We start from the raw sequence: 25,609 nt of genomic DNA on the forward strand, positions 1-25,609 counted from the left end.
TATATTCAGGACCATACTGTCCTCTCCAGTCTAAACTTGCTCCTTCTTATTTATATGAGGTCATTACATCCTGTTTTGTCCATAACATCAAACGCACTTCCACTCGCGAATGCAGACAATGGAGAAGAAATAGATTTTGACATCAGAGCGCCTTGATTAGACTGTTGCATGCCTTGTGTAGTCGCCGTTTCTCCATGTGGGCCCCCAGTAATTGTGTACATTAACAGTAATTAGTTCTGATGTTTCTGATGGATGTAAGGCCTCAATGTTGCTTAAGAAACCGTCCAATTGATTTTCTGCCAGCTACTTGCACTGCCAAATTGCTCTAAAGTAGCAAAATAGATGCGTTTCGGATGTAAGGATACAAAACATAAGAAACACATTTTCAGCACTTCCAATTTGATTCATTTTCCTGGCATAAAATGAGAAAGGGAACAACTTTCTTGCTCTTATCTCAAAGTACAGTAAGAATGTGATAAAACGGACTTCGAAGCTCACGCAGGTTTGATTCATTCTGTGTTGGATGCTGTTTGAAAGCAGCAGCACTGAGCCAGCTGTTAGGTCACAGACATCAGCTGACTTCAACCTTAATGTCATGGGTTCAAGAAACACAAATGTCTGGAACAAATGCTTCTTTCAACCTCACTGGGAGATCACAAGGGAGTCTGCTTGCTTCTGTAAGGTCACAGTGAGTTGCAGTAATGATTGTAGCCTTTGCTTGGCAGGTGGGTCGGGCAGGTCACACTCATATTGTTGTTGTTTTTTTTTTTTATTTGATTTCACAGTTAATGTCTTGTCATGGCACATGTATCACTTCACAAACTGATTTGTAGAAGTCAGGGCTTGGTTTTTACAGTTTGTGATCAAAAACAAATTTGAGATATGTACAGGTATGTCCCTGCTAACAATTGTTATTTGACTGGAATGGCCAGTTTTGAAAATGCATTTCATTGTTTACTTTGATCATGTATCTGTTGTCTGTTTCGCCATCTCATCCCAAGTAAAAAACTTGGTACGTGAATTGACAACAAACACTCGAGGGGATCTGTTGTGCACGAAACGAGACATGAAAATGTTGACATGCATGACCCTGTGCATCTGTAAGAAGACACTGGAACCTGTTCTTTGGCCTGAGTCAGCACCAGCCTCATGTCTTGTCCTACATAGGAGCCTACCAGTGTGTTGGTCTGCCAGTGAGATTCCTCTCCTCCGGCGTCATGTCCTCCGGTGTGCCTCTCTTCCCTTCCCCCTTGTGTTCTCAGGAAAGGAAAGGCAGCCGGCTGTTTTCCTTGTGTTTATCGAGCAGGAAGTGGAGTGGACTGGGAGGCCGGGCTCGGTGTTTAGACACCGAGGTAGCGGAGCCCGGCTTGGGCCCGGAGCCCATTGTTCTCTATCTGGCAACTGCCGGGGGTTATTTCTGTTATTGTTGCTTAATTCTGTCTGACATTGTGTCAGTCCCCCTGCGCGTGTGCGTGTGCGTGTCATTGCAACCCAAAGCCACGGAGTAAAAAAGGAAATCGCAGACCCCCTATTTCAACAGAGATTGTTTGCCAGCTTCGATCCCACTGTGATAAAGATTGCATTCTTTCTGGAAGCCGGCGCTGCAGTGAGCCCCACCGAAGCAAACAATGTTCAATGCGAGGGTGCTAGAGGCTAAATGGTTGCAACCTCTCAACATGATGGTGCACATACAGACAGCTCAGAGGCGCCACTGATGTGGGCCATCACCAGAAAATAGATCAATTTGCAGACAATGAATTTCAATTGCACACTTAAAATTCAGTGGGTACTTTTCGCACACACACATAATGTGATATCAAAGCATCTGTCTGCTGAATAAGAATGCACTGCACTGGGAGTGGCTTTACATCAGAAAAAGGAGATTCCACATCTTTGTCCTGGGGCCTTCGGAGTTCCTTTTGAGTGTTTTTGTTTTCATCCTTTGGGGAAGATGGACTCGTTGCATTTAGCTAAATGTTAACTTGTGTTAACGTTTGATGTTCTGTGACGGATCGTGATTTTCTGCTGAATCCAGATCCTGATTCATGTCATCTTCTGTTCAATTCACTAAGTTGACGGCGGCCCAAGCAACTGTTTGTGCACCCTGCAACAACTGTTTTCTTTGGGCCACTTGGGGCCAGCAGAAACAAGTTGTTAGCACAGCGTTGACATATCCTCACCTTTTTAAGTTGATATGGCGAACTTGTCAGCAAACAGTTGCTTATTTACACATCCAGCCGTTCCAAAGCAACATTACCTTTCAATTGGAGTCATGTTTCTGGCAAACCAGGCCAGAAATATCATTTAATCACAATATCTATTACGCCAAAAAATAATGCCAAGGTAGGCTCGGTAGCCCTGTAAGACGGATTCTGTGTTTTTAGCTGAGCTGGACCAGAGAATATTAAAACAGATCAGGGGATGCTGTTCTCTGTGAAGTTTGCTGGAAGCGATGTAATGTAGTGTTTCATGTGGAGTAAGCACTGTGCAGGACTCTGTTTTAAATAAAAAATATTTTTGCTAATGGTTGTCAAATGCTACATTTCCTAAAAAGGAAATAACCTGTGTAACGGGCAAACCAGCTTTTAAAAGTGACGTATGACTGATTTGTCTTGATCTGTTTTTTGTTTCAGTTGATGAGGAGCTGCTAATCGAACGCAGCATTCGCACTGGAATGTTCAATCCAGGCGACCCCTGGCAGACCATCGTGTACGACGGGCCGGTGGCTCGCCTCGTCTATCGCATCAGAGTGCGGTGCGATGACAACTACTATGGCAACAAGTGCAATAAGCTGTGTGTACCGCGTGACGACTACTTTGGCCATTATCGCTGCGAGCCTTCAGGGGCCCAAGTGTGCCTGAATGGCTGGATGGGCTCAGACTGCAGGACAGGTGAGCTGCGACTGTCCCACAAAGTAATTGTAAAAGTTCATAAAGTTGATGATGTCATTTTCTTCATATTAACTCCGTCAAGCCAATCCCACAGTGCACCGAGCAGCCTCAAAGCGTCAGGAAAATACTGTGATCTTCTTTCTAGAGATGCAATGATTAATCGATTAGTCAATCGACAGAAATTCTTTTCCATCTTTCTGATTAATCGTGTCATTGAACAGAGATGCCAAACATTTCAGCTTCTCAAATGTGAGGTTTCGATGCTTTTCTTTGTCGTTTATGATAGTAAGCTGAATATGTTTGGGTTTTGGACTGTTGGTCAAAAGAAATTTAAACCGATAACCTTGGGCTGTTGGAAATTATTTACTTATTTTATAGAAAAAATTTGATAATTGGCAGATTAATCAATACTGAAAATAACAGTTAGTCGCAGCCATGCTTCTTTCTATCAAAAGTTGCAGCGTAGGCTAGCCTGCAACAGATTGCGTACATAAAAGAAATAAATAAATACTTTGAAATGAGGCAAGTAATTGAAACATCATTAGATTATCTAATGGCCATTATCAATAGTTTCAGCCCTATTTGTGAAAAGTGCTCAGATTATTTGCTGTAAGTCTAAAGTTGTTATTAACAATGAATGCATATTAAACACATCATCATGTAATCTGATGTGCACTTATTTGACCATCACATCCACTTAATTTCAATATTCTTTAGCAATGACGCAATGGATACATAAAAATTGAGAATGCACATTCAGCCAAAGTAATTGTCCAAATACCATTTAAAACAAACATGGTGGAAATGCAACGTGCGCTGCCTGCTTATATTAAAACAGAGCAGCGTTGTGCTTGTGGGTGGTGTTAGAGAGAGTGGGGGGGCTTCAATAAATCACCCAACTGACCTTAGAAGACGAAGGGTGAAAAGAGGAGGGGAGAGGAGAGGGGCTGGGTTGTTTTTAAGAGGGGGTAGTTGTACATGCAATAAAGTTGTCCCTTCCTTGCCCCCCAACCCTGGTCAGGGTGCCATGAATTCTCACGTCTTGTTGCACTTGTTAGAAAGATGGCAAACAAACGAGCTTCTCCTCCTCACACCTTTCCATATCGTTGCCTCCCTTCTTATCCCCCACTTCTCTGTGGCCCTTTTTTATTTTAAATGAAGTGTATGTTTTTAAGGGAAAGTCATTTAGTGATGCACGTCTCCTCGATGTAATTTAATTATCACATTTTAAATTGTTTCTCTCGTCTTGCTTTTTCTCAGCGATCTGCAAGCAAGGCTGCAACCTGTTACATGGCAGCTGCTCTGTCCCAGGGGAATGCAAGTAAGAAATGTGACTTCTCAAAACCCCTTTTTTTTTTTTTTTTATTTCTTTTTCTTCTTCCAGGATTTTTTTTTTTTTTTGCTGGTACATTGTGTTTAGATTAGTCATATTATACAAGTTCGATTATTTATTTTTTATATTTTTTTTGCTTTGGTCTGTTTGTAAGAGGTTTCTGTTACGACTTTAAAAGGCAACTGCCGTAGTGTTAGGCCTATTAAAATTAGACCAAAAGTCAACCTGAATGTGTGAACAACAAAAAGAATGATGGATATCCGATGCCAAACGGAGGTACCTTCACTTGTTATTTTTTTATTTATTTTTTTCTGTCAGCCTTTTTCTTCTCTCGTGGGCATCTCCACCTCGGTTCAGAAGAAAAGGGCAATGCCGCGCCTGCCTTCTTGTATTTTTAGCCACCTAAAATCCTCCACAGAATACCAAGCATCTCATCAGCTCTCTGCTGCTCGGACCGAAGAAAGGGAGTTGTCGGTGTGTGAATTTGAACACTGGTAAACGTGCTGGGAATTGTCATATCCCCTCCCCATCCGCATTGCAGTCCTCCTTGAAGGGCAGGGGGCAGGAAAATAAATGAATATCCCACTGTGTTATGTACATTTCCCAAAGTGGAAATGACAGTCTGATAAAGTGACGTAGAATGGCCCCATAGGTCCACATTTCCAGGATGTGGTGCATCCCGTCGTCATTTGTAAACCCCCTCCTCCCACCTGCCAGATGGAAAGAGACACTTCTTCCATTATTAGGAAACCGGGTTTGGCTCGGAGCCGAGGAATAATAAGGGGATGACCGGTTTTAGGAAACCGCTTCACATTTTTTCGTGTCTGCTTCGATCAGTGTCTTTATTTCAGTTAGCAGACAGACAACAGAGGGAAGCAGCTTATTCTTTCCGAAATGTCAAGTCCCAGTCAACAGGAAAAGTGACATGAATAGAAGAGCAGCAGTAAAGAATCTTCCTGCAGTGGCACGAATTTAATGAAGCCTCAGGTCACAGAAAGCTGGTATTAAATCCATTGCCGTCTCCTTTCATTGCCTTTTATTTCATCACAGTTTTATGGGCTTTGCCTCGTTTGCCACGGGCTTTTAAGAAACACAAAAGCTGGTACGTGCCTGTTGTTGCGCCGCTGAATTGAGGCTTTTCATTAGCACACATTAGGCTTGTTCTGACTTATCTGTCAGAGGCTTGCAGTGTCCCAAGAATCACTGTGGTAAGCAATTTAAAAAATGTCAATGTGCCAAGATGTTGGAATCCAACTCGGAAGAAACATCACGCCCACACAAGTAAGGGGCTGATGAGTATCATGATATGATTATGCCAAGAATTGAACCACAGAATACCTTTTTTATTTTTATTTTTTTTTTAAAAGGCAATGAGCAAGTCCCTCTGAAGCTAATCATCTACAGTGGAAGAAGCATGCCAAGTATTCCTCAACGTCCCTCCAAACACCCCCTGCCTGAGAATGGCAGAGATATCTGAAGGCCTCGTCTCTCATGGAGACAGCGGTGCCGTCTGCAGGAGACTCAAAATAGCAGTCAATTGACAAGACAGCTGGCGCGACGACACCACAGCCTTGGAATAGCGGAGCGCTGTCATGAAGCTGCAGGCGCGTGCACGTATACACTGTATACACACAGTTGTCTCCAGCCACTCGCTCTCAGAACCACCGCGCCACCCTCGTAGCCCATCAGCCAAAGACTCTAACCCGAGCATGGAAGTATTCTTAACCCCTCCTGCCCTGGAATGTCACCCTCAACTAAGATTAGTTGGCAGGACGCCGTTGGATAGGTTGGCACAAGAGCAGATACAGTATTAGGTACGTTTCCACTGTTGGGCAGGTTGCACCCTAGGGCTTGAATCAGCCACGAGTGGACTCTCTTGTCCCTTTTGCACATTTAGCAGCTCCATGGTTTGTATCCTGAATTAGTGCCTATCCAACAATCTGCATAATAAATGTTTCTTATTACTCATAATTGTGCATAAAACAACTTCAGTGATGTGTTTGGTTTTGAGTCTTATTGTGGCAGCTTCTCCATGGACTCACAGTCATTTAGTCCTTCAAAAATCAGGATAATCAACTAAGAAAACCCCACTGGATTATCAGACACTACTTTATGTTCCACCGATCTACTGACAGTCACAAATCATGTTTTTATTGACTTTGGATACAGCCCTGCCAGAAGTAGGAACTTGTGCAAAACAAAATCAATACAACCTTTTTTTTTTTTTTTTTTTTTTTTTTAAGAGAATAATCATTTAAGAGGAAGTGCAAAGAAGTATACTAACAGCCAATGAAAGAAAAAGAAGGGACTCCTCAGAGAGCAGGTAACTGGATTAGATGAGTGAAATGATTTATGTGTCTGTGTTTTGACAGGTGTAGCTATGGCTGGCAGGGACAGTTCTGTGATGAATGTGTTCTCTACCCCGGATGCGTCCACGGGACCTGCAACATCCAGTGGCAGTGCAACTGCGAGAGGAACTGGGGTGGACTGCTGTGTGATAAAGGTATTGAAAAGTTTTTGTTTTGTTTTGCTTCATCGCCTCCCACACAAGATGCTGGCTGAGTGCCTGCTCTGATCCTGTACGTCCCCTCAAGCTACAGTCACCTGGGTTTGATGAGTAACAAGTGAGCGAGCTCCTTTTTTAGAGCAGAGATGCAACAGAAAAGACTTTTGAAGAAGCAACATATCACCATGTAGAACACTGCAAAAGTAATGCTACTCTGCCGTTGGTAGGGTTGGGTATCGTTTGGATTGGTTTATCCCATACCGGTGCTAAAACAATACCTTTAAGCCGATACCTGAACTGATACTTTTAAAAAGCAACCAAAAGGATATTTTACACTTACTTTGAATGCACCACAAAGCTGGCAAGGCGACTTTAAAGTAAACATGCCATCTGTGTTATTTTTCCAACAGTGGGAGCTGCAAAATGTTGTACGTCCCGCTGTTAGAATCCTCTACAGTGAAATAACAGTCATAAATAAACTCAGACATATTTTGGTTACAATGACGGGGTTATCCGTTTGTAAAGTGTCTATATGTCAATAACGTTTTGAAATAAACACTTCGCCAGCAAGCAGTACTTTGTGGGCAGTTGTGCTAAAGTTTGCTTGCTAACATAACCTAAACTGGCTGGCAGACGCCTCGCAAATAATTTCAGATTTATCACCCCGTAGCGGTATGGCGGTGAAATGCACCGCAATGCAAAGCAGAACTCCGAAAGGATCACGACGCCGTAGGATCGATGGCGTATAGCTACGGCGTGGAGTTGACGCAGAAGCATAAAACCGCCTTTAGTCCCTGATCAGACGGAGCGCTTTTTAGCAGCCTGGGGCAGCTTTCTGTAATTGTTTTCAATAAAATTGAAGCTTTTTGCTCGCTGCTTTTGCATTGATGAGTGCCTTATGTTTTTCTGCTCTAGGCGCCTCACGTTTTTGCAGGAGTGACCTGAATACCTTGAATTAAAAAAAGGCAAGAGTATGGAGATTTATATAAAAAGCCTTTTATATTGGTTGAAACAGCAACTGGTTTCAAACTGTTATTCATTTGGGTGGAAATGGTAAAGGTAAATGTAGTATTTTTGTTTTGATGAAAAAACATTTTTTAGAAAATATCTTAGACATTATGTTTTGCACCTGAAAGTAGTAGTAGTAGAAGTATTTATAAGGTACGTTAATGTACCTTCATATGACTTCTAAATTCTCTCTCGGTTCTCTCTGACTGGAGAACAGCAGATGGATAGTTTTACTGCCTGTGTGATCCGAGCAGCAATGACACTCGATCCCCCCACATCCCTTCGTCACCGAGGGCTCTTCGGGGGATGAGAATGGGTCCTAAGATCCCCAGTGGAGACAGATCCCTGCTCTTTTATTTACCAGCCTTTAGGGTGACCTGAGCCTTTAGGGTGACCTGGCCTTTAGCCTAAGGGTGGTGCGCAGGGATCAAATAGGGTTTCGTTTTGTTCTTTCTGTCGATGGGAAAATAAAAAACATCCGCAATTGAAGAAGAAAAGGGACAGGAGTCTAACTGAATGATAACTGCAACTTAACCAATCATAATGAAGTGCAGCAGAGCGGTTGTGAAAACACTCTGTGCTTGCTGTCAAAGCTGACAGCTGGTGCTCTATGCTGAGTAAAGATCCCAACGAGCTTACTGGGAACTCCCGGCACCAACGGGATAAAATGGCGGAACAAGCAAAGAGTTATCTCCCGGGGTCGATACAATTAACAAAGTCTGAAGGTGTGGAGCGATGAGGAGGCTATAACATTCCTCAAATTGATAGGTAAAATAAACATAAATGCCATATTTTCATCACATTCCGCAATCTTCATCTGTAATAATTTAATGGCTCCCAACTGGAGAATTGGCATGACCAGCTGTTTATCTTGATGCTCCCAACTCTTAATAGTCACACAAGGGTAGTGGATGGGAACACACATTCATTTTGTATTTTTTCTTTTGCTGATTTTTTTTTTTCTGGAAATTTGGTCAAAATCTGCGCTTACATTTGGATGGAAACCTGACTAGTGTCTACAAATTTACCAGCCCCAACTCTAATTCAGTCAGACAACTCACATTTGAAATGATTATAACAGCCGAGCATTGTGTTTGGTAGTCCAGACTCCGACCTCATCGCTCCCTGCAGTTTGGGTTTACATGAGATATTGGGGAGTGATGATAAAGTAGCTTCCCCCTAAGCAGCCTGCAGGCAGCGATACAGGTGCAGGGCAGCAGCAGCGTTGGCAAGGCAACGATGGGGAAATGTGTAGATTAAATAGGCTGCCAAATTGAGGGGTTGTTTGGTAAATGATGCGGAGAGTGAGGCATGTCACCTGTGTGTGTACAGTGGTGCAGCTCGAGTTGACTGCCTGAACTTGCTCGCAGGCGTCGCCCCATTTCAACACTTGACCCCTTTTACGAGAGATTGTAGAATCATTTTTGCCGAAAATTCTGGCAAATTAGAGCTCTAATCTAATTTGGTCTAAAATGGGTGAAATACTAATCGCTGAATGAGTGTCTTAGTGTCTGTAAATGTTTGTCTCTTCCTCCAGATCTAAATTACTGCGGTCGCCACCAGCCCTGTGTCAACGGAGGGACTTGCATGAACACCGAACCAGATGAGTACTACTGTGCCTGTCCACAGGGATACTCTGGCAAGACCTGTCAGATAGGTGAGAGAGAACCCACGCCGGAACCTGCACCATTGTCTTTGAAAGTAAAACATTCACTGTAACTCTGTGCACACAAGTGTTTTTAGTTCCAGTAGAAGAACTATTGTCAGTTTAAACTATCACGGCCATCTCATCAACATTCTCGTATACTGGGCGTGCCAGGGTAAACAGGAGGCAGCATGTATACTCTGCCAGATGCTGGTAGTTGCCATGGTAACGTTAGTAGCTTAGTCTCAGACAACAAAACGTCATGACCGATAAGATCCAATCAGGCGGCAAAACGTTGGCACCAGTGTCGGTGTTGCCAAAGGTCTCTGTTTTTCAGCCGTTGAGACTGCAACACAACCCTGCAGATTCCGAACCAAAACGGGTCAGAAGTGTTTTCAAATGTCTCTGGTTTAGGGGCTCGGAAACATCGGCGCAGTATGAATGCGAGGTGTAAATGTAGCAAGAGATAGTCATTTTGAAACCAAAACGTAGCCTGTGTGGTACTCACTATTTATGTTCCGTCAAGATGGGCCTCCTGTCATGTACGAGATTTCCGTTTTCCGCTTCGTTTCCCTCGTTCTACCAAGTTCACTGTGAACATTTGCTGCATTTCTAAATAAAAGAAGCAATTTGAAGACGTCATCTGGGGCTCTGAGAAATTGTGATGGTTATTTTTTAAAAGCATTTTTATTTTAGGTTTTGTCCGTTTTAACGATCAATAATTAAGAATGAAAATAATAGTACAGTGTACAGTACAATAGTTACAGCCCTAGTAGTGTCTTAAGTACAGATTTATAAAGGTATTAAAAAAGCTAGGCTAGCATTCACACCAACTTTACAATGTATGTAGCATTGGAATTGAAATATAACAAACGTGTGTGTGTATATATATATATATATATATATATATATATATATATATATATAGATAGATAGATAGATAGATAGATAGATAGATAGATAGAACCACACATGATTTCTTTCCTACAGAAAGCCAAATCTATAATCTGAAGTACAAAGAGTAATGTCTTACTTTTTTTTCCTTCTTTGAACACCTCCCTCCCTCCCTCCATCAGCGGAACACGCCTGTGTTTCCAATCCTTGCGCCAACGATGGTACATGCCACGAGGTTCCCACAGGTTTTGAGTGCCTGTGTCCGCCGGGCTGGGAGGGTCTGACCTGTGCCAACAGTGAGTCGCTGCACTACTTTTAATCCTCTCCATTCCTTCCATGCTGATACTTGGTTACATCTTTTACTCTCAGCTAGGGCTCGGTACCGAATTCAATACTTTTTAGGCACCAACCGAATTGCCTGTAAAGTATCAAAAAAATGCCTTGTCATTCAATACCCAGTTTCAATATTTAAGGAGTATATCTCATCAGCGTAAGTGAGCCAATAAGCATGCAGCATGCTTCTACCCAGATCTAATAATCCATCTGTGATTGGCTGTCTAACGTAACACGTCGTAGAGCCAGGCAGGAAAAACTCTGACAGAGACGGGGCTCACGTAGTATAAGCTGAAAAATGAATAAAAAGATTTGTGCTGTAACGTGTAATGCTGCAATTTCTTTTTCTTTTATAAAATTGTCCTACTTGTCCTCTTTTACCAACTTCCCATTAATGTCCCAAAGTCTAACTCATGTCGAATACTTACTTTAAATGTGGTATGTTGTTAGAAATGGCCAGAGAGTGAGTTGAAGTGTGTTGTTCTCAGATTTGGACGAGTGTGCCTCCAGTCCATGTGCTCAGGGTGGAACATGCATCGACCTGGAGGACGGCTTCGAGTGTGTGTGCCCTCCACAGTGGGAGGGAAAGACATGCCAGATAGGTGAGATTCAGATTTTCAATATACACACGCCATTTCTTACTTTTTATTTGCACCTATCACCAGAGGCGGTTACAAAAAAAGGTAATTTTGGCGAACAATTAATTTCTTTAGAGAGACGTGTTTTTGCAGCAGTTTCATTCCTGTTTTTTCCGTTTCCAAAAACAAGTAAAAGTGGCCTCTGAGACACCGACACAGGGCTCATGATATGTTTGTGGATTAAAATTGGCAACCAGGCAACCTGAGCAACAGTGCAAGCTGTCAATATCCTGGATGGGCTGGCAGCTGCATGGCCCTTTTTATTTATTTATTTTTCTGAATGACTTTATGAGCTACTAGTGTGTCTATATCCGGCTGTTTGTTGTTATCGCTGGCGGTGGCATTCGTGTTTTTTTTTTTTTTGTTATACCGCTCCGGTCCCCACAAGTGGACGTGACCGGTGAAGCTAGGAAATGGATTACGACTGGTAAACAAAGTTGGGTGGGTGGGTGGGTGGGTGGGTGTGTGTGGGTGTGGAGGGGGGGGTGTGTGTGTGTGTGTGTGTGTGTGTGTGTGTGGTGGTGTGGTTGGAAAGAGATCCCAAGAGTTCAGTGTCATCTTACCAGCTCAGATCTCAGCTTACGGGCAGCCATGGGCCTCCTGTCTTACCTGCCGTGTGTGTGTGTGTGTGTGTGTGTGTGTGTGTGTGTGTGTGTGTGTGTGTGTGTGTGTGTGTGTGTGTGTGTGTGTGTGTGTGTGTGTGTGTGTGTGTGTGTGTGTGTGTGTGTGTGTGTGTGTGTGTGTGTGTGTGTGTGTGTGTGTGTGTGTGTGTGTGTGTGTGTGTGTGTGTGTGTGTGTGTTTCGGGTTTCAGAGAGAAGACAGGTGTGTGAGTGAGCACAGCAGGACTCCCTGCAGACTGCCCCCACCTTTCCCTTTTGAATATTTGAGCAGCGATGCTTTTCTTTGTTGTAACACTTTTGATGTCTTTGGCGGTGGTGAAGGTTTGGGAGTGAAAACGTACGGTTTGCGCTCGTTTCATCCATATCAAACGGATGAAAACCGTTGTGTTAGCTGTTGTTTCTCTGAGGCTTTTCTTGATGAGTTCTGTGAAACGACAGAACTCATCTGTTTGTGAAACGACAAAGAAAAATGTGGATAATATTGGGTCACTATGAAATTCAGTTCCAGTCTGAAGTGATACACAGCAGGGAATACTATTAATCTAAACTAATCACAAACCAATTGATAGATGTATTTATGGTGGAACTAATTATTTGTGAGCCTAAAAGTTATGAATTATTGATAAATTGAATCATTCTTTATTAACAAACCCTTAAATTAGTTAGAGTAGTCCAATGATTTTAGTATTGCAATGACAGAACGTCTTGGGGACTTGCAAGAAACGGATATTTAAAAAAAACTGACAAAATTGAAGCAACAAAGGCCAAGGTGTCCTGACTTTTACTGTGTAGCATTGGCTTCAAAAACACTGGATCCTACATTTTCCAATATGCAACCAATAGCATCTTTTCTCCAACACAGGCTTTATGTTTAAAATTTCTCCAAGCGCAAGCCGTGATAACTAACCAAATGACCCTGATGACATCATCAGGGTTTCAAAGTTGGGTTTTCTAGTCTCTTCTTTCTCTTTGTCTTTTCCTTGGTTTGTTTGAATTGATGGACTTGGTCTCCTTCTACTTCCTGCCTTTACAGATGCAAATGAGTGTGATGGCAAGCCCTGTGTGAACGCTTATTCTTGCAAAAATTTGATTGGCGGATATCACTGTGACTGTTTTCGGGGATGGTCCGGACAAAAGTGTGACATCAGTCAGTATTTTTCCTTTTTGTAAAAGTCACCTCTAAATTTCTGCCCTTCCACTGGCGTCCTCTTCCTCTGGCTACTTTCAAACGCCTCCTCTCACTTCCTGGGCTCACAACATAGGTATAGTTTAGCGTCACTTGCTTTCCCACATGTGGTAACCCGTTTCTTTCTCTCCTTGGCAAACTGAATTATCACGACTGACCTTGCATGCCCAGTTCCTCTCCTCTGGAACCAATGCATGCCCAGTTACAATCTATACAAGGTCTATCTGACACTCTCTCTGCTTCACTAGTTATTTCTTTTCCAAACTTTGACATGATCTGTGCACATTCCACATTGTAGATTAGATAAGGTGATAGGTATTTAATGTTGTTCATAATGTTTAATAATAAAACGTAATCTTCTTCCTCTTCAGACATCAATGGCTGCAACGGACAGTGCCTCAATGGCGCAACATGCAAGGTATGGATGTTTTCATTTTAATCTATATTAGTTTTTGCGCTTTTCACTTCGGCACAAACGTGAGCCAAATTAGCTTAGAGATGCACCACACAGTCCGTGCACCGAAGACCCACTCACATTGTGTTTGTCATTGCCATTGGACTCTCTTCATGTTTCTTTGTTTCTTCTGCAGGAGGGCCCGCGGGGTTACCACTGCCAGTGTCCTCCAGGTTTTGTGGGCACTCACTGTGAAATCCAGAGGAATAAGTGTGACAGCAGACCATGCCAGAACGGCGGCCGGTGCCACACGGTGTTGGACGGCTTTGTGTGTCAGTGCCCACCACAGTTTGCTGGACAGCTGTGTGAGGTGAGTCTCGTGTTCCACAGGTCACGTTGGATTGGATTATTTTGTGTATAGTGACAGGTTATAAAATGGTGGTAGCCTTTGTTTTTTTTTTTTTATAGCCTCTAGACTCTTTTTTTTTTTTTTTTGATAAAGGTCGACAAACCAATATTGAGTGACCAATAGTGTGTGGGTTTTCTGGTTTCTGTGCAAGAACAAGACACACAATGGGCCTCGTGCAAAAACATTTTCGTATTCTTATCCTAAACCTACGTTTTTCTGTGAGGTTTGCTTATATAAGGGTTCCATGTCAGATTCACCAAACTTAATTAGACACTACTTGCCGTAAATGACAATTGCCACCTGTTCATGACTAGGAGTGCTTTGGTGAGATTTGATCATTAGCCAAAGGGTTACTTGACCGACTCGATTTTTGAAAATATACACACAGTGACTTGTAATACTGTGCAAACTGCAGTAGTCATTACGGCACAGTGAACTAAGCCAACGGTCCATTGCCAAATTATGATCTGCTTAAATGTGTAATATGTTCCCAGTCCAATAAGCCAAGCCCAGGTTTCATTGCAAATGATCATTTTATTTATCGGAGCTCTGTAGTATGCGGGCAGAAATGTAGTGTCTATATTTCATAGACACTACATGTCGGTGTCCTTGCTGCAGCCTTTTCTACTGTATTTGAAGTGTGTGTTAGAAGATAATGTAGGTTAACAGGGAGAAACCGACACTCCACTGCATCTCTCGGGTCCTGAATGGAGGACATTGCTGGTCGGGAGCCAGTCCTGTTTTAGCATTTCCACTATAAATATGAGCCTCTCTGAATGAGGTGATGCTGGATTTCTGCCCGCATACTACAGAGCTCCGATGCCTGCTTTGGCACGGCACTGCTAAAACTACGATGCGTCCTGCATCATATTTCTCAAGTCCACAGAAGTTTGATTGTGTAATGGTGAAATATTTGTTTTGTAAAAGACGATTGACACCCTTTGAATGGTGCAAGCGATCATCAAAAGCGAGTTTTATTGCAGAATGTATTCATGTTTGACCACAAGTAAGTGGTAAGACATTGCCTCATGGTTTTCTGCTACAAATAAATTCTCAATTGGTCTGCTCCAATGAAAAATGTCTCTTGTGCTGTGAACATTTCAAACAGTTCAGTTAATGTGCTGAAGATTTATAGGCGCTCTTGCCCTCAGACACGCTCCCCTGACCACACACATGCAAATAGTTTAAAAAAAAGTATCTGGTCCTGACACTTGAGGTAAAATAAACGGTGTAACCACAGACTTCACCCACCCTGTTGCCCTAGTCTAACTCTGATGTTCAGCACCTTAAATGGCAAATGGGAGCACAGTAGGCTTCTGTTTACATAAACTGAAAGATTTTCACTCCAACCTCTGTATTGCTGCATGCAGAAATGGCTAAATATGTCACCGTGGCCTCCCGTTGGGTTCTTTCCGTGTCACGGTGGTATGACAGGTGATTTATCTTTATTATATTCACTGTGGCTCTGCACAATGTTGGACCAGAGTCAATATTTTCCCTCATAATGGGATATCTTTCTCTTGCCTGCTCAGTTTCTCACTCTCTCTCTGTCTCTCTTCTGCCAGGCTTCTGTCTCAGAATAATCTTGCAAGATTAAGCCGAGCACAGATGTAAAACCGAAAACGTGGATTCCCTTGATGAGCTTAGGGAAAGTTTCTGGAGGCTTACTTTGCTCGTCCACTTACCTTCGATTTGTTCTGAACGGCAGCAGTGGCTTGAGTCAAGCTAAGCCGCTCACCTGCACAGACTTAAGATCTGCTTTCTTCGTCGCTTTTTTTGGCTTCACTTGCATCTTCACTTGTTACAGTAATCCCCAAAGAACCATTTTAGTGAGGTGTTTGGTAAATTGAGTTAGTGGCATCAGCAGCCTCTCACTTAACACAACTACTGTCCAAGTGGCCTTTGGCGAGGCTGTCTAATCCCGTGGAGCGGTTCAATGGAAAAAGAGGGATGTAGTTGTGAGTAAGCATTTGTAGTGCGTTTGTGCTGGTTATCTCTAATACAGTATGTACATTTGTGAAACATTTTGAATGTCAAATTAGTGAGAACTAATTTCCCTGGGGAAATAAATGTAAAAAATAAGGCTTACTTTGTTAAACATACTGAATCACACCTAGGGCTGCACAATTAATAAAATTGTAATCATTATCACAATTTTGGCTTACCACGATCAAATTTGCGTGATCGAGCGATATTTAGTTGTTCCCTGTTGTTCCGCGCAGCTTAGTTTCTAGATGTAGATAGTCACAGAGTAACGTGAGGAAAATTCCACAACAGATAGCGGTCGGTCATAAGGCTATAAACTATCTTAACAAAGAAAACAAAAAAATGTCAATCGCATTCCAACGACACAACGTTACCAAACTTTTCTGTTGTCTCGACTTCGACCAAACTGTAGAAACTCACCAAACGACTGTGAATTTCCGGATTATTAATGACACTGATACTACGAGCGACTGAGTTCAGTAGGGAGCAGATTGGGTGAGTTGCTTATTCATTTTGCACGCAAACGCGTTTTTCTGGTGGTGGGACAGCTCACCTATTCAATTTGGATGTGAATCATATTTGTTCTACTTGGCGAGTCCTCACAGTGCAGCTGTTGAATTCTGACGATCTTTTCTGTGTTATTCGCAACCATGTGACTGCCCTTTGGATTTTTTGGGGCTGCCGTGCACATGCCCCATCTTCCCCTTGATCGTTGAAGAGAAGCGCGTGCACGGCAGCCCCAAAAAAAACCAAAGGGCAGTCACGTGTTCGCGAATAACACAGAAAAGGATCGTCAGAATTCAACAGCTGCACTGTGAGGACTCGCCTATAACTACGTAATAACAACGTCCCAACTACTTACCAGTTGCTTGAACAGGTATGACCGTCTTTGGCATTTTAATCACTGTCATGTGTATTTTAAATCCCCCATGACACTATATGCTGCGGTTTAATATGTTTTTCTAACTGTCTTTTTAGTCCACTGACTTTGGGCTAGCCTGTATGATACCACATCTAAATGCTACTTTAATCTATGTAAACTGTCACGGAGTTAAGTTTCTTATGCTGATAAGAGCCACAGGCTACACAACAACCCTGTTTCATATGGCAGTGCTACTGCATTCATTGAACCTACCTAAAGCAGTAGCCCTTCTTCTATGCTCTCACGTCATGCATCAACTACCATGTGGTGATGGGGTACCTCAAACTTTTCACAGGTACATCATCATGTAACATGATGTACATATTTGTACAATGGCAGGAATGTAGCACAATATGGATGTGAAAGCAGTTATAATTAGCCTATGTGACAAAATTTGTTTTTTGGTTAAAATCGACAAATAATCGTGATAATTAATCGTGATCTCAGTATTGATCACAATAATCGTGATTATCATTTTGGCCATAATCGTGTATCCACACCTACATGAGCACATTTCTGTCCACCTTTTCTAACGCAACATTTACATTATCACCTTTTTTATGAAGTTGTTATGGCTGTTATTTTAGCAGAAAATTGCTCATTTTCACAGCCATTAGACATGGAGTAACATTAGCATTCATTTGGAGTCATTTTTTTGGTTAATCGAAGTCCCAATATTCTCGATACAGCTCTGTTTTGGTCTCCAACAACTCATAAAGGAAATATCTGGCTCTTTAGCTATCTGGCTACGTTCAGCAGTTAGTTTCTAACTTTGTCTAGGGCTTTGACTCCAAACTTCGTTATTCGAATATCATTCGAATATTAAAAAAAATGATATTCGAACAAATATTAGCCAGCCCTTAATATTCGAACCTGTTATGGGCATTATTTTTTGTAAATGCGTTTGCTTGTAAACGTTGTTTTCAGTTCAGATTCCGAGGCTTTTTCACGCATTTCAAAATGTAACTACACGTCGCGGCGACGCACGTCTCTCGGCCGTGGCTCGTAGTTGGTGCATTCCCCCTAATTCTCAAAGAAGGCTGGCTGGCCCAGGGCCAGGCCAGCTCAGCGGGTCTTTCTCCCGCGTCTCCGCTGTCTCTCCTACCTACACCGGGCCCGCGCCCCTGTCCCTTCTCCCCTTTCTACCTGCCTGCTCAGTGCTGCTGCACAGGAGGAGAGAGCACAGAAGGGAGGGCGGGGCTGCTCCTCAGTCACACAAAAGAAGAGAAAGGTGACTGTTTCGGTGCCACAGGAGAGAAATACATTGCGTGGCTTGCTGGACAATACTGGCGCTCTTTTTTTTTTTTTTTACAGAAAGCTCGTCTTTTCTACAGAAAGTCGCCAGATTTGTCGCTAGTCGCTTTTGTGAAGAAAAAAAAAGTCGCTAAGTTGGCAACACCGCCCACACACACTGGCTCTACGCACACCAGCACACGAGTATAAACCATTGACATATGGTATAAACATCAGACCACTTATGTAGGCTACGGTGAAAGCTCCGAACTTCCTGTCGAAAGCACACTGTGTTTAATCCAGGGTCTGACTTCATTTTTTTTTTTTTAAACTGAAGGCATTTAATGGTCAAAATATTATTAATAAATATTCAAATATATTCGAATATTAATATACAAACGAACTTCGAATATGATTTTTGGGCAAAAGTCAAAGCCCTAACTTTGTCTGCCGTTTGGTGCTGGGCAGGAAGCATACGGTCGGTTTTGTGAGCTTGTTTCCTGCAGGCGGCTGCAGGGCCATACGACCCAAAATAATCAGCTGAGGGATGCTAAAATGCTCTGTTAAGAAGATGAGCTGCTGAGTTGAGCGGTTATTCTCTCTGTAATCCCCAACAGGGATTTAATCACTTTAGGGTTGGGTACCGTTCACTTTTTTTTTTATCGGTACCAATACAGTTATCTCAAATTTGGTTCTGGTACCCAACGGTACTTTTTTTTTTTTTTTTTGGTACTTTCCCTCTGTAATAACAAAAAATAATTTCAGTTGTAAAAATAATTCCTAACCTATTTATACTATTAACATTTTATTTGTTTAGAACATTTTGCACTCAAAACAAAATAAACCATAAAATAAAACCCCTTCCTCTCTCCTCCCAAATCATCCCTACAACCTATTAAATACAATACATTTCTTACACTGCACTGTAACTTTTATTCTTGTTTTTGTATATTCTATTATAGCCCGTTTTTATTTTCATGACCATTTTTAACTGCTCTTTAATGTTTTATTGAAAGATCTTTGAGTTGCCTTGTTCCTGAAATGTGCTGTAGGAATGAAGTTGCATTGCCTTACAACCTCAGCCTGTCAGCAGGTCATCAGGGCATAGAAACCACTGTTGTGCCTGCTTGTCTCAGAGGAAGTGTAACACCACGATCGCTTTCACCTCGCCATTAATCTCAAATCACAGCGAACGCTGTCTGCGTGAAGTTATGAATCGTTAAACACACTTGCAACCACTTCATCAGCGTTGTCGTGACTCTCTGTGACTTAAACAAAACTGCAGAGCCGACGTAGTTTGCTCGAGTTTGCTCCGTCCGCACCTCTGCGTGTGTCGGGGCTCTGCTCTCGGTCAACATGCAGAGAGGACAGATAAGCTTGCGCTTGCGCTTACTCGCTCTCAGGTACTGAAATTTGGCACCGTTTGAGTTGGCGTGAATCCGTCCCCGGTAGTACTGACGTAATTCGGTTGGTACCCAAAAAGTACAGAGTTCAGTACCCAAAATCTGGGTTGTGCAGCTTTTAAGTGGCATTTTGAAATTTCAGTTTTCCAGTATCACCTGCATATATATTGACTGATTGTAAATGCAAAATCTTTCTCTCCTCTTGATATCCTCAGATCTCTGGCTGGTCCCCCTCAGATGCTTGTGATCCAAACCCTTGTGAGAATGAGGCCAAGTGCCACAGCATGGACCAGGACTTCTACTGTGCCTGTGCCGAAGGCTACGAGGGAAAGACTTGTGAACTGCTTAAGGAGAACTGCCAAACCACCCCCTGTCAAGGTGACCAAAGTCATCGGCAATGATGGAACTGTATTGAACAAACTACGATGTCAAAGAAAATGATTACATTCAATTTTCGTCTTTATTTTGCAGCGATTGACAGCTGCATTGTTGCTGTAGCGACCAACGACTCAGTTGGAGTGCGGCACATCTCCTCCAACGTCTGTGGTCCACAAGGACGCTGCATCAGCCAGCCAGCGGGCAACTTCACCTGCATGTGTGATCTGGGTTTCAGTGGCATCTACTGTCATGAAAGTACGTAGAGACTCTAGCCTCGAGATTTTTTATGATTTTTACGATCATACCCACAACTTAAATTTAAAGAAAGTGGGGAAAAAAAAGGTTTGTCTTTTGCCTGAAAAATGAGTTTTTAAATGAAGTGTTTATTTTAAATTGATTGAAAAAATACTGAACACTTTTTTTTTTTTTTATCATTATATATTCCACAAAACACAGATAACCTCAAAACACTTTTTTCCATCTTTTTAACCCCCTACACTATTTAGCATTTAATAATAAATGGTTTATAACACATTATATTGTTATATATTATATTGTTAAGTAAGAATTTACTAGGGCTGCTCCCTCTTAGTCGATTATTCGACTAATCGGTCATTTTGGTCTTAGTCAACTTGGATTTCTTTAGTCGATTAGTCATGTTTTATGCTTTTTTTTCATGCTGAATGACTTATTTCCAAGAAATGTACGAGCGCATCTCTGGTAAACACAAACATTTAAGTAGTGCTTTTGCATGACTCTTTGCAGAGATACTCCGATTTACAGATCTGTCGATAAAATCAACTAATCGATTAGTCGATGCAATTGAATGAGTGTTAGTCGACTAAGAATTTCTTCAATCGAGCACAGTCCTAGAATTTACCATATTTTGTTAATGTGTTTAAGATATGAAACATATTTATCACATGTGGAAAACCTTTTCAAATATGAACATTTATAACATAGCTTTAATCATAACTAATGACATACAGTTATTGTCAACCAATATATTTATAAACTCTTAGTATTTCCTTATATTTGCTTACAACTTCATGATGGTGTGTTGAAGGACTTTATAAACATTAATGAAGTGATAGTAAATGCTAAATAGGGAGGGTTATTTAGTTTAGTCCTGCTGAAAGTGTTTTGTCTATCTAACCTTTTTTTCCCCCACTTAATCAGATATTAACGACTGCATCAACAACCCCTGTGGAAACGGAGGGACCTGCATTGACGGAGTGAACTCCTTTCAGTGCTTCTGCCCTGATGGCTGGGAGGGTCGACTCTGTGACCTCAGTGAGTCCCTCTCCTCCAACATAATTCACTGCAGTTATTCATTTTTTCAGCCAGTCTATGCAGCCTTTTAAATAAAGAAAATAAAAAAGTCATGCCCGGGGTAGAGCTTACTCTGTTGATGTATTTGCACTAAATAGAAGCAAGTTTGGTAAAGATCAAATCATGCAAGTCTTCTCCTTCCTCCAGATGTCAATGAGTGCACACACAACCCGTGTAAGAATGGCGGACGCTGCGTCGACCTGGTGAACGACTTCTACTGCGAGTGCGCCAACAACTGGAAGGGCAAGACCTGCCATTCACGTGAGTTATGTCGCCTCTGTGTTTTAATGTGTGCGTTTATGTTGTGGCCCCATGCTTACACTTATCTTTGCAGGTTATACTGATGCTATGAATAGTCTTACGAAGACCGTGTGCGAGTGTGTGACCTCAGTGTTTCTCTGTAATCCTGGCTAGGCGAGAGCCAGTGTGACGCAACCACCTGCAGTAACGGAGGCACTTGCTACGACCACGTGGATGCCTTCCGCTGTGCCTGTCCACCTGGTTGGGGAGGGAACACATGCAACACAGGTGAGGCCTCAGGATGGCGTCTATCACTGAACCTATTTGAGATCTGTGCTGTGTTTCAGACGTCTGGGACCAGGCTAATATAAGTTAATACCGTACATGCTAAAACTGCGTTAAAAGCCAGATTCATACAAATGGTTTTATTAAAGTATACTGTACAGTCAAAGTTGGGCTATAAATGCATTCCGATAAAGGGGTTTTCACCAGCATTCACTGTACAATATAGAGTAAATATATGTCAAACTATCCATCTTAGTCATAAATAGGTGACTACCTCGAAGAACAAATTTAGAGTATATCAGCATCTCCTTACAAGCCTAATATTACTGACAGCATATCACAATAGTATTGATTCAAACAGATTTCAAGGTCCTCAGACAACAATTTAAATCTCTTAATTAGAGTTATGGTGCAACATTTCAGGTTAGATAAGGTCAGGAAAATAGCAAAATTGTAGTTGCATGTTTTATTGCTAACGTACTGTCGTATTGTATTTATGGTGCCAGAATGCTGTTTAGACTATTTCTGTTTTTTGGATCTGTGATCTTTGACTAACGCTTTCTCTCTTCCCACAGCCAAGAACAGCACATGTGCCTCCAGTCCTTGTTCCAACGGTGGAACCTGTGTGGGAGGAGGAGACGCCTTCACCTGTATCTGCAAAGAGGGCTGGGAGGGCCCCACCTGTGGCAAAAGTTAGTTCCTATATGTACAGTAGCTTTGCATATAACTGACATAAAAGTCACCATGCTCACAGCTATAATTTACTCATTATGCCTGTTAAGGCCCTCATGCGCAGTTTTTTGATGTGATGTAACATTGTATTGTTGCTTTCTTAGAACGGATCTTCGGTGTGTATCAAATTATTTTGGTTTACAAAACTTTATGAAGTGATGTTTCGAAGTGTCCTTCTGTGAATCACAGCACCTGCAATATCCAAGAGCTTAAAATGTGACCGTATCCCAAGTAACATGTGTTATTTATCAAAGACTGCAAATTGGGACAATGGTATTCAGGCCCACAGTTGGGGAGGGCTTCTCAGTAATGTAACCATGAGTATATAAGTTACAAACCGACAATTACCATGATCTCCTGACACTCTAATACAGCCAAAACTGACCAGCTCACATGGTATGAGATATTCCAACATTAATGTACCATTTTATGAGCTTGCCAAGTATCAGTTGTAATAAAGTAGGAATGTGTGTTATTACAAGTAAACTTGAGTCACAGGATATGGTTTTTAGATCATAGCTGCCTATAACTCCTTATACATGTAGTATATGCTCTGATGTTAGAACAGCAGCAAACATTAAAAAGTGACAAAAAGTGAACTTTAAAAGTAAGCTGAATAGTAAATATTTTATCTTGAATATATGTACATTTTATAAAAGGCAATGAAAAATGACACACATGGCACTGTAACAACTAAACACTAAATGTCTCCTTTTTGTCATTCTCTTCAACAGATATAAATGACTGCAACCCTCATCCATGGTATGTAGTGTCCTGCCTCACACACTCCTGTGGCATAGCCAACACCCCCCCCCCTCCCCACCCCATCCCTGTCTCTCTCATCTCCACAATTCACACAGACCTTGCAGGCTGAAGGGGTGAAGGGCCGCTAAAAGCAGTGGAAGTTGTCGTTAAATCAAGCCTCAAAGGGGCATCTCTCAGAGGAGGGGGCTTGGATATTGAATAGGATAGAGAGGTGGGGAGAGAGGTTTTTTGGAGGTGGGGGAGACAAGAATCCCACCTACCCCATGGTGAATGCAGGTTGGGGGGTGGAAGGGGGGCATACGTGTCCATTCTTCCCGTGCGACCTGGGGGGGGAACTGGGCTTTGAGGAGGAAGGGAAGGAGAGGCATGATGAGAGTAGGGGAGAGGAGGGACTGGACACACCAATTAGCATCTGAAAGGTGGAGGCTTGTATTGATGAGTTGAATTGAGCCTTGTGACCACCACAAACACCACCACCACATATACACACCCACACACAAAAACAATGTGCTTTGTTGCAGCTGGAAAGGATGTGGCTCTTGTACAGCCTCATCTTATCATTTTATATTTATTCCCTCTCTTCAGTTACAATGGCGGGATCTGTGTCGATGGAGTCAACTGGTTTCGCTGCGAGTGCGCTCCTGGTTTCGCCGGACCAGACTGCCGAATCAGTGAGTAATGACATGTTAGTTTACGTGCTTTTTGATGCAGAGCAAACATGAAAACCCCCCAACTAAAACATTTATAATCAAGATCCTGATTCTTGCTTTACAAGACCCTAACACAGCAATAGCTACATAGTATGATTAAGAGGATGGATAGGTGGAGCGAGGAAAGACTAAAAGGAAAAGGGGGGACAAGGAAGAGATGGACACTTTGACACCTAAATGTAAGACCAGGACGCCGCCCTCTCCCTTTTTCTCGGTCCTTTAACGCCACAGGGGCCAGAGGTCATCCCTCCTTCATACTCACAGTCACACAAACGCACACGGAAGACAAATTACCCAGTGACCCTGAAATTCTTGTTTTCTGCTCTTTTGTTTCGGCCGGATAGCGTTCACCTTTTCTGTCAGGCTTGAATTTGAGACTTCTCATCCAGACTGTGTTCATGTGAAACTTGGGTGACAATGGCCAGCGTTCCCAGTGATTTTGGTGGGAAGGCACAATTCATATGTCCCTCAAAGAGCTGCTGAAATTGGTAGTCAAACGTGTGTACAATTTACTAAACGAAATGTGGTTTAGTGATTTAAAACATAGGCCTACAGTATTTGGTTCTATTAAATAATTAGGATGTACTATTTTGCACCAACTTTTACTTTTTGATCTTGACTGGCTGCTATTGACCCCAAGAAACCCCCAGAAAAACATTACTGCCATACAAAAAAAGTTTTTATTTTTCTAAAAATTGGGCATGTAATATCAGTAAATTGTATTGGCATTGCTGTGGTTAGTGGCATAGCTGGCAGGGGTAAATTTAATCAGTGCAAATTTTTCATGTCGAATTCAATTTTGGTAACCACAAGCTGTCTTGATAGTGCTGAGCTTTTAAAGGGAGTTGGACTGTCCAAAATGGAGGTTGGTCCATCCACTTTTAAGCTACTCTGTCGGACTGTAAACTGCTTCACAAAAGAGGAATGGTTTGCAGAAATTTCTGAAGCAGAATTAAATGGTACAAAATGTTGTTTTCATAAACTTTAACACATTATCCTGTTAGCAAACAAGCTAACTGTAAGTTAGCAAACTTGTACAAGTAAACAGCCCAGAACAGAAAATATAGAAAGAGGCACAGAGAGCTATTGACTGACCAGTGCTAGCATGTTCCAACTGGCTAGCATGTTAGCGGCTTGCTAGTCTCTCATTGCCAGACCTTCTTGCATGGTGCTGCGGAGGAGCAGCGTTTCGGGATGGGGGAAAAAAAAATGTGCTCTGGTTTATTGGCATTTCTTTAAACTAATTACAATCGTCACGGGCGGCGCTAAGCACCGAAAAGCTGTGGTGCCGCTGCAAAATCGGGAACTCGGGAAGGAACTTGTTTTGGTGGAACGTGTATGTTAAAAAATTTAGTTTTAGTCGTGCAACAGAAACTCCGATTGGAGAGAGAGTCTAGCTATCTGTCTCAATTTGCCCTGCAGAGATCTGAGGAGCAGTTAACCATTAGTCCTCATAAATCCACCGGAGTTTAAAATTCCAACACAAACGGAAGTTAACGGACATCAGGCTGAAAAGAGTGAAATCTGGTGGAATTTCCGACTGCAACGGAGCATTCCCGGAAGTGGAACGTCGTGGATATAGACTAGCGGTTTGCTAGCCAGCTATAATACCAACAAGCCCTATGAGTAGTTTCCACGTCACCAAGCTAATTATTTCACAAAGACATGAGGCAATTTTGCTGTGCCACTTTCTAGTGTGACCGAGCCTATACTTAGCAATAAAAGGGTAATTAGCTAAAAATGTTAAGATCCAGGGCCTTGTGTC

At 42.3% G+C, this 25,609-nt stretch overlaps 1 protein-coding gene across 2 annotated transcripts in view; it reads left to right on the forward strand.

Moving 5' to 3' along the window:
- jag2b (jagged canonical Notch ligand 2b) overlaps positions 1–25,609 on the forward strand; it is a 54,927-nt gene that overhangs the window by 23,591 nt on the left and 5,727 nt on the right. Inside the window, exons 4-20 of one of the 2 annotated variants that reach the window (XM_039782074.1) lie at positions 2,634–2,891; positions 4,152–4,212; positions 6,597–6,727; positions 9,276–9,395; positions 10,460–10,573; positions 11,099–11,212; positions 12,903–13,016; positions 13,427–13,473; positions 13,646–13,819; positions 19,618–19,780; positions 19,874–20,035; positions 20,960–21,073; positions 21,260–21,373; positions 21,527–21,640; positions 22,213–22,329; positions 23,104–23,131; positions 23,720–23,805. In XM_039782074.1, coding sequence (XP_039638008.1) covers positions 2,634–2,891; positions 4,152–4,212; positions 6,597–6,727; positions 9,276–9,395; positions 10,460–10,573; positions 11,099–11,212; positions 12,903–13,016; positions 13,427–13,473; positions 13,646–13,819; positions 19,618–19,780; positions 19,874–20,035; positions 20,960–21,073; positions 21,260–21,373; positions 21,527–21,640; positions 22,213–22,329; positions 23,104–23,131; positions 23,720–23,805 — 2,031 coding nt within the window. The remainder of the gene's footprint in view (positions 1–2,633; positions 2,892–4,151; positions 4,213–6,596; positions 6,728–9,275; positions 9,396–10,459; positions 10,574–11,098; positions 11,213–12,902; positions 13,017–13,426; positions 13,474–13,645; positions 13,820–19,617; positions 19,781–19,873; positions 20,036–20,959; positions 21,074–21,259; positions 21,374–21,526; positions 21,641–22,212; positions 22,330–23,103; positions 23,132–23,719; positions 23,806–25,609) is intronic. The other variant, XM_039782075.1, reaches the window with a different exon arrangement.

Source organism: Perca fluviatilis, chromosome 18 (assembly GCF_010015445.1).
Source record: "Perca fluviatilis chromosome 18, GENO_Pfluv_1.0, whole genome shotgun sequence".
Lineage (NCBI taxonomy): Eukaryota > Metazoa > Chordata > Actinopteri > Perciformes > Percidae > Perca > Perca fluviatilis.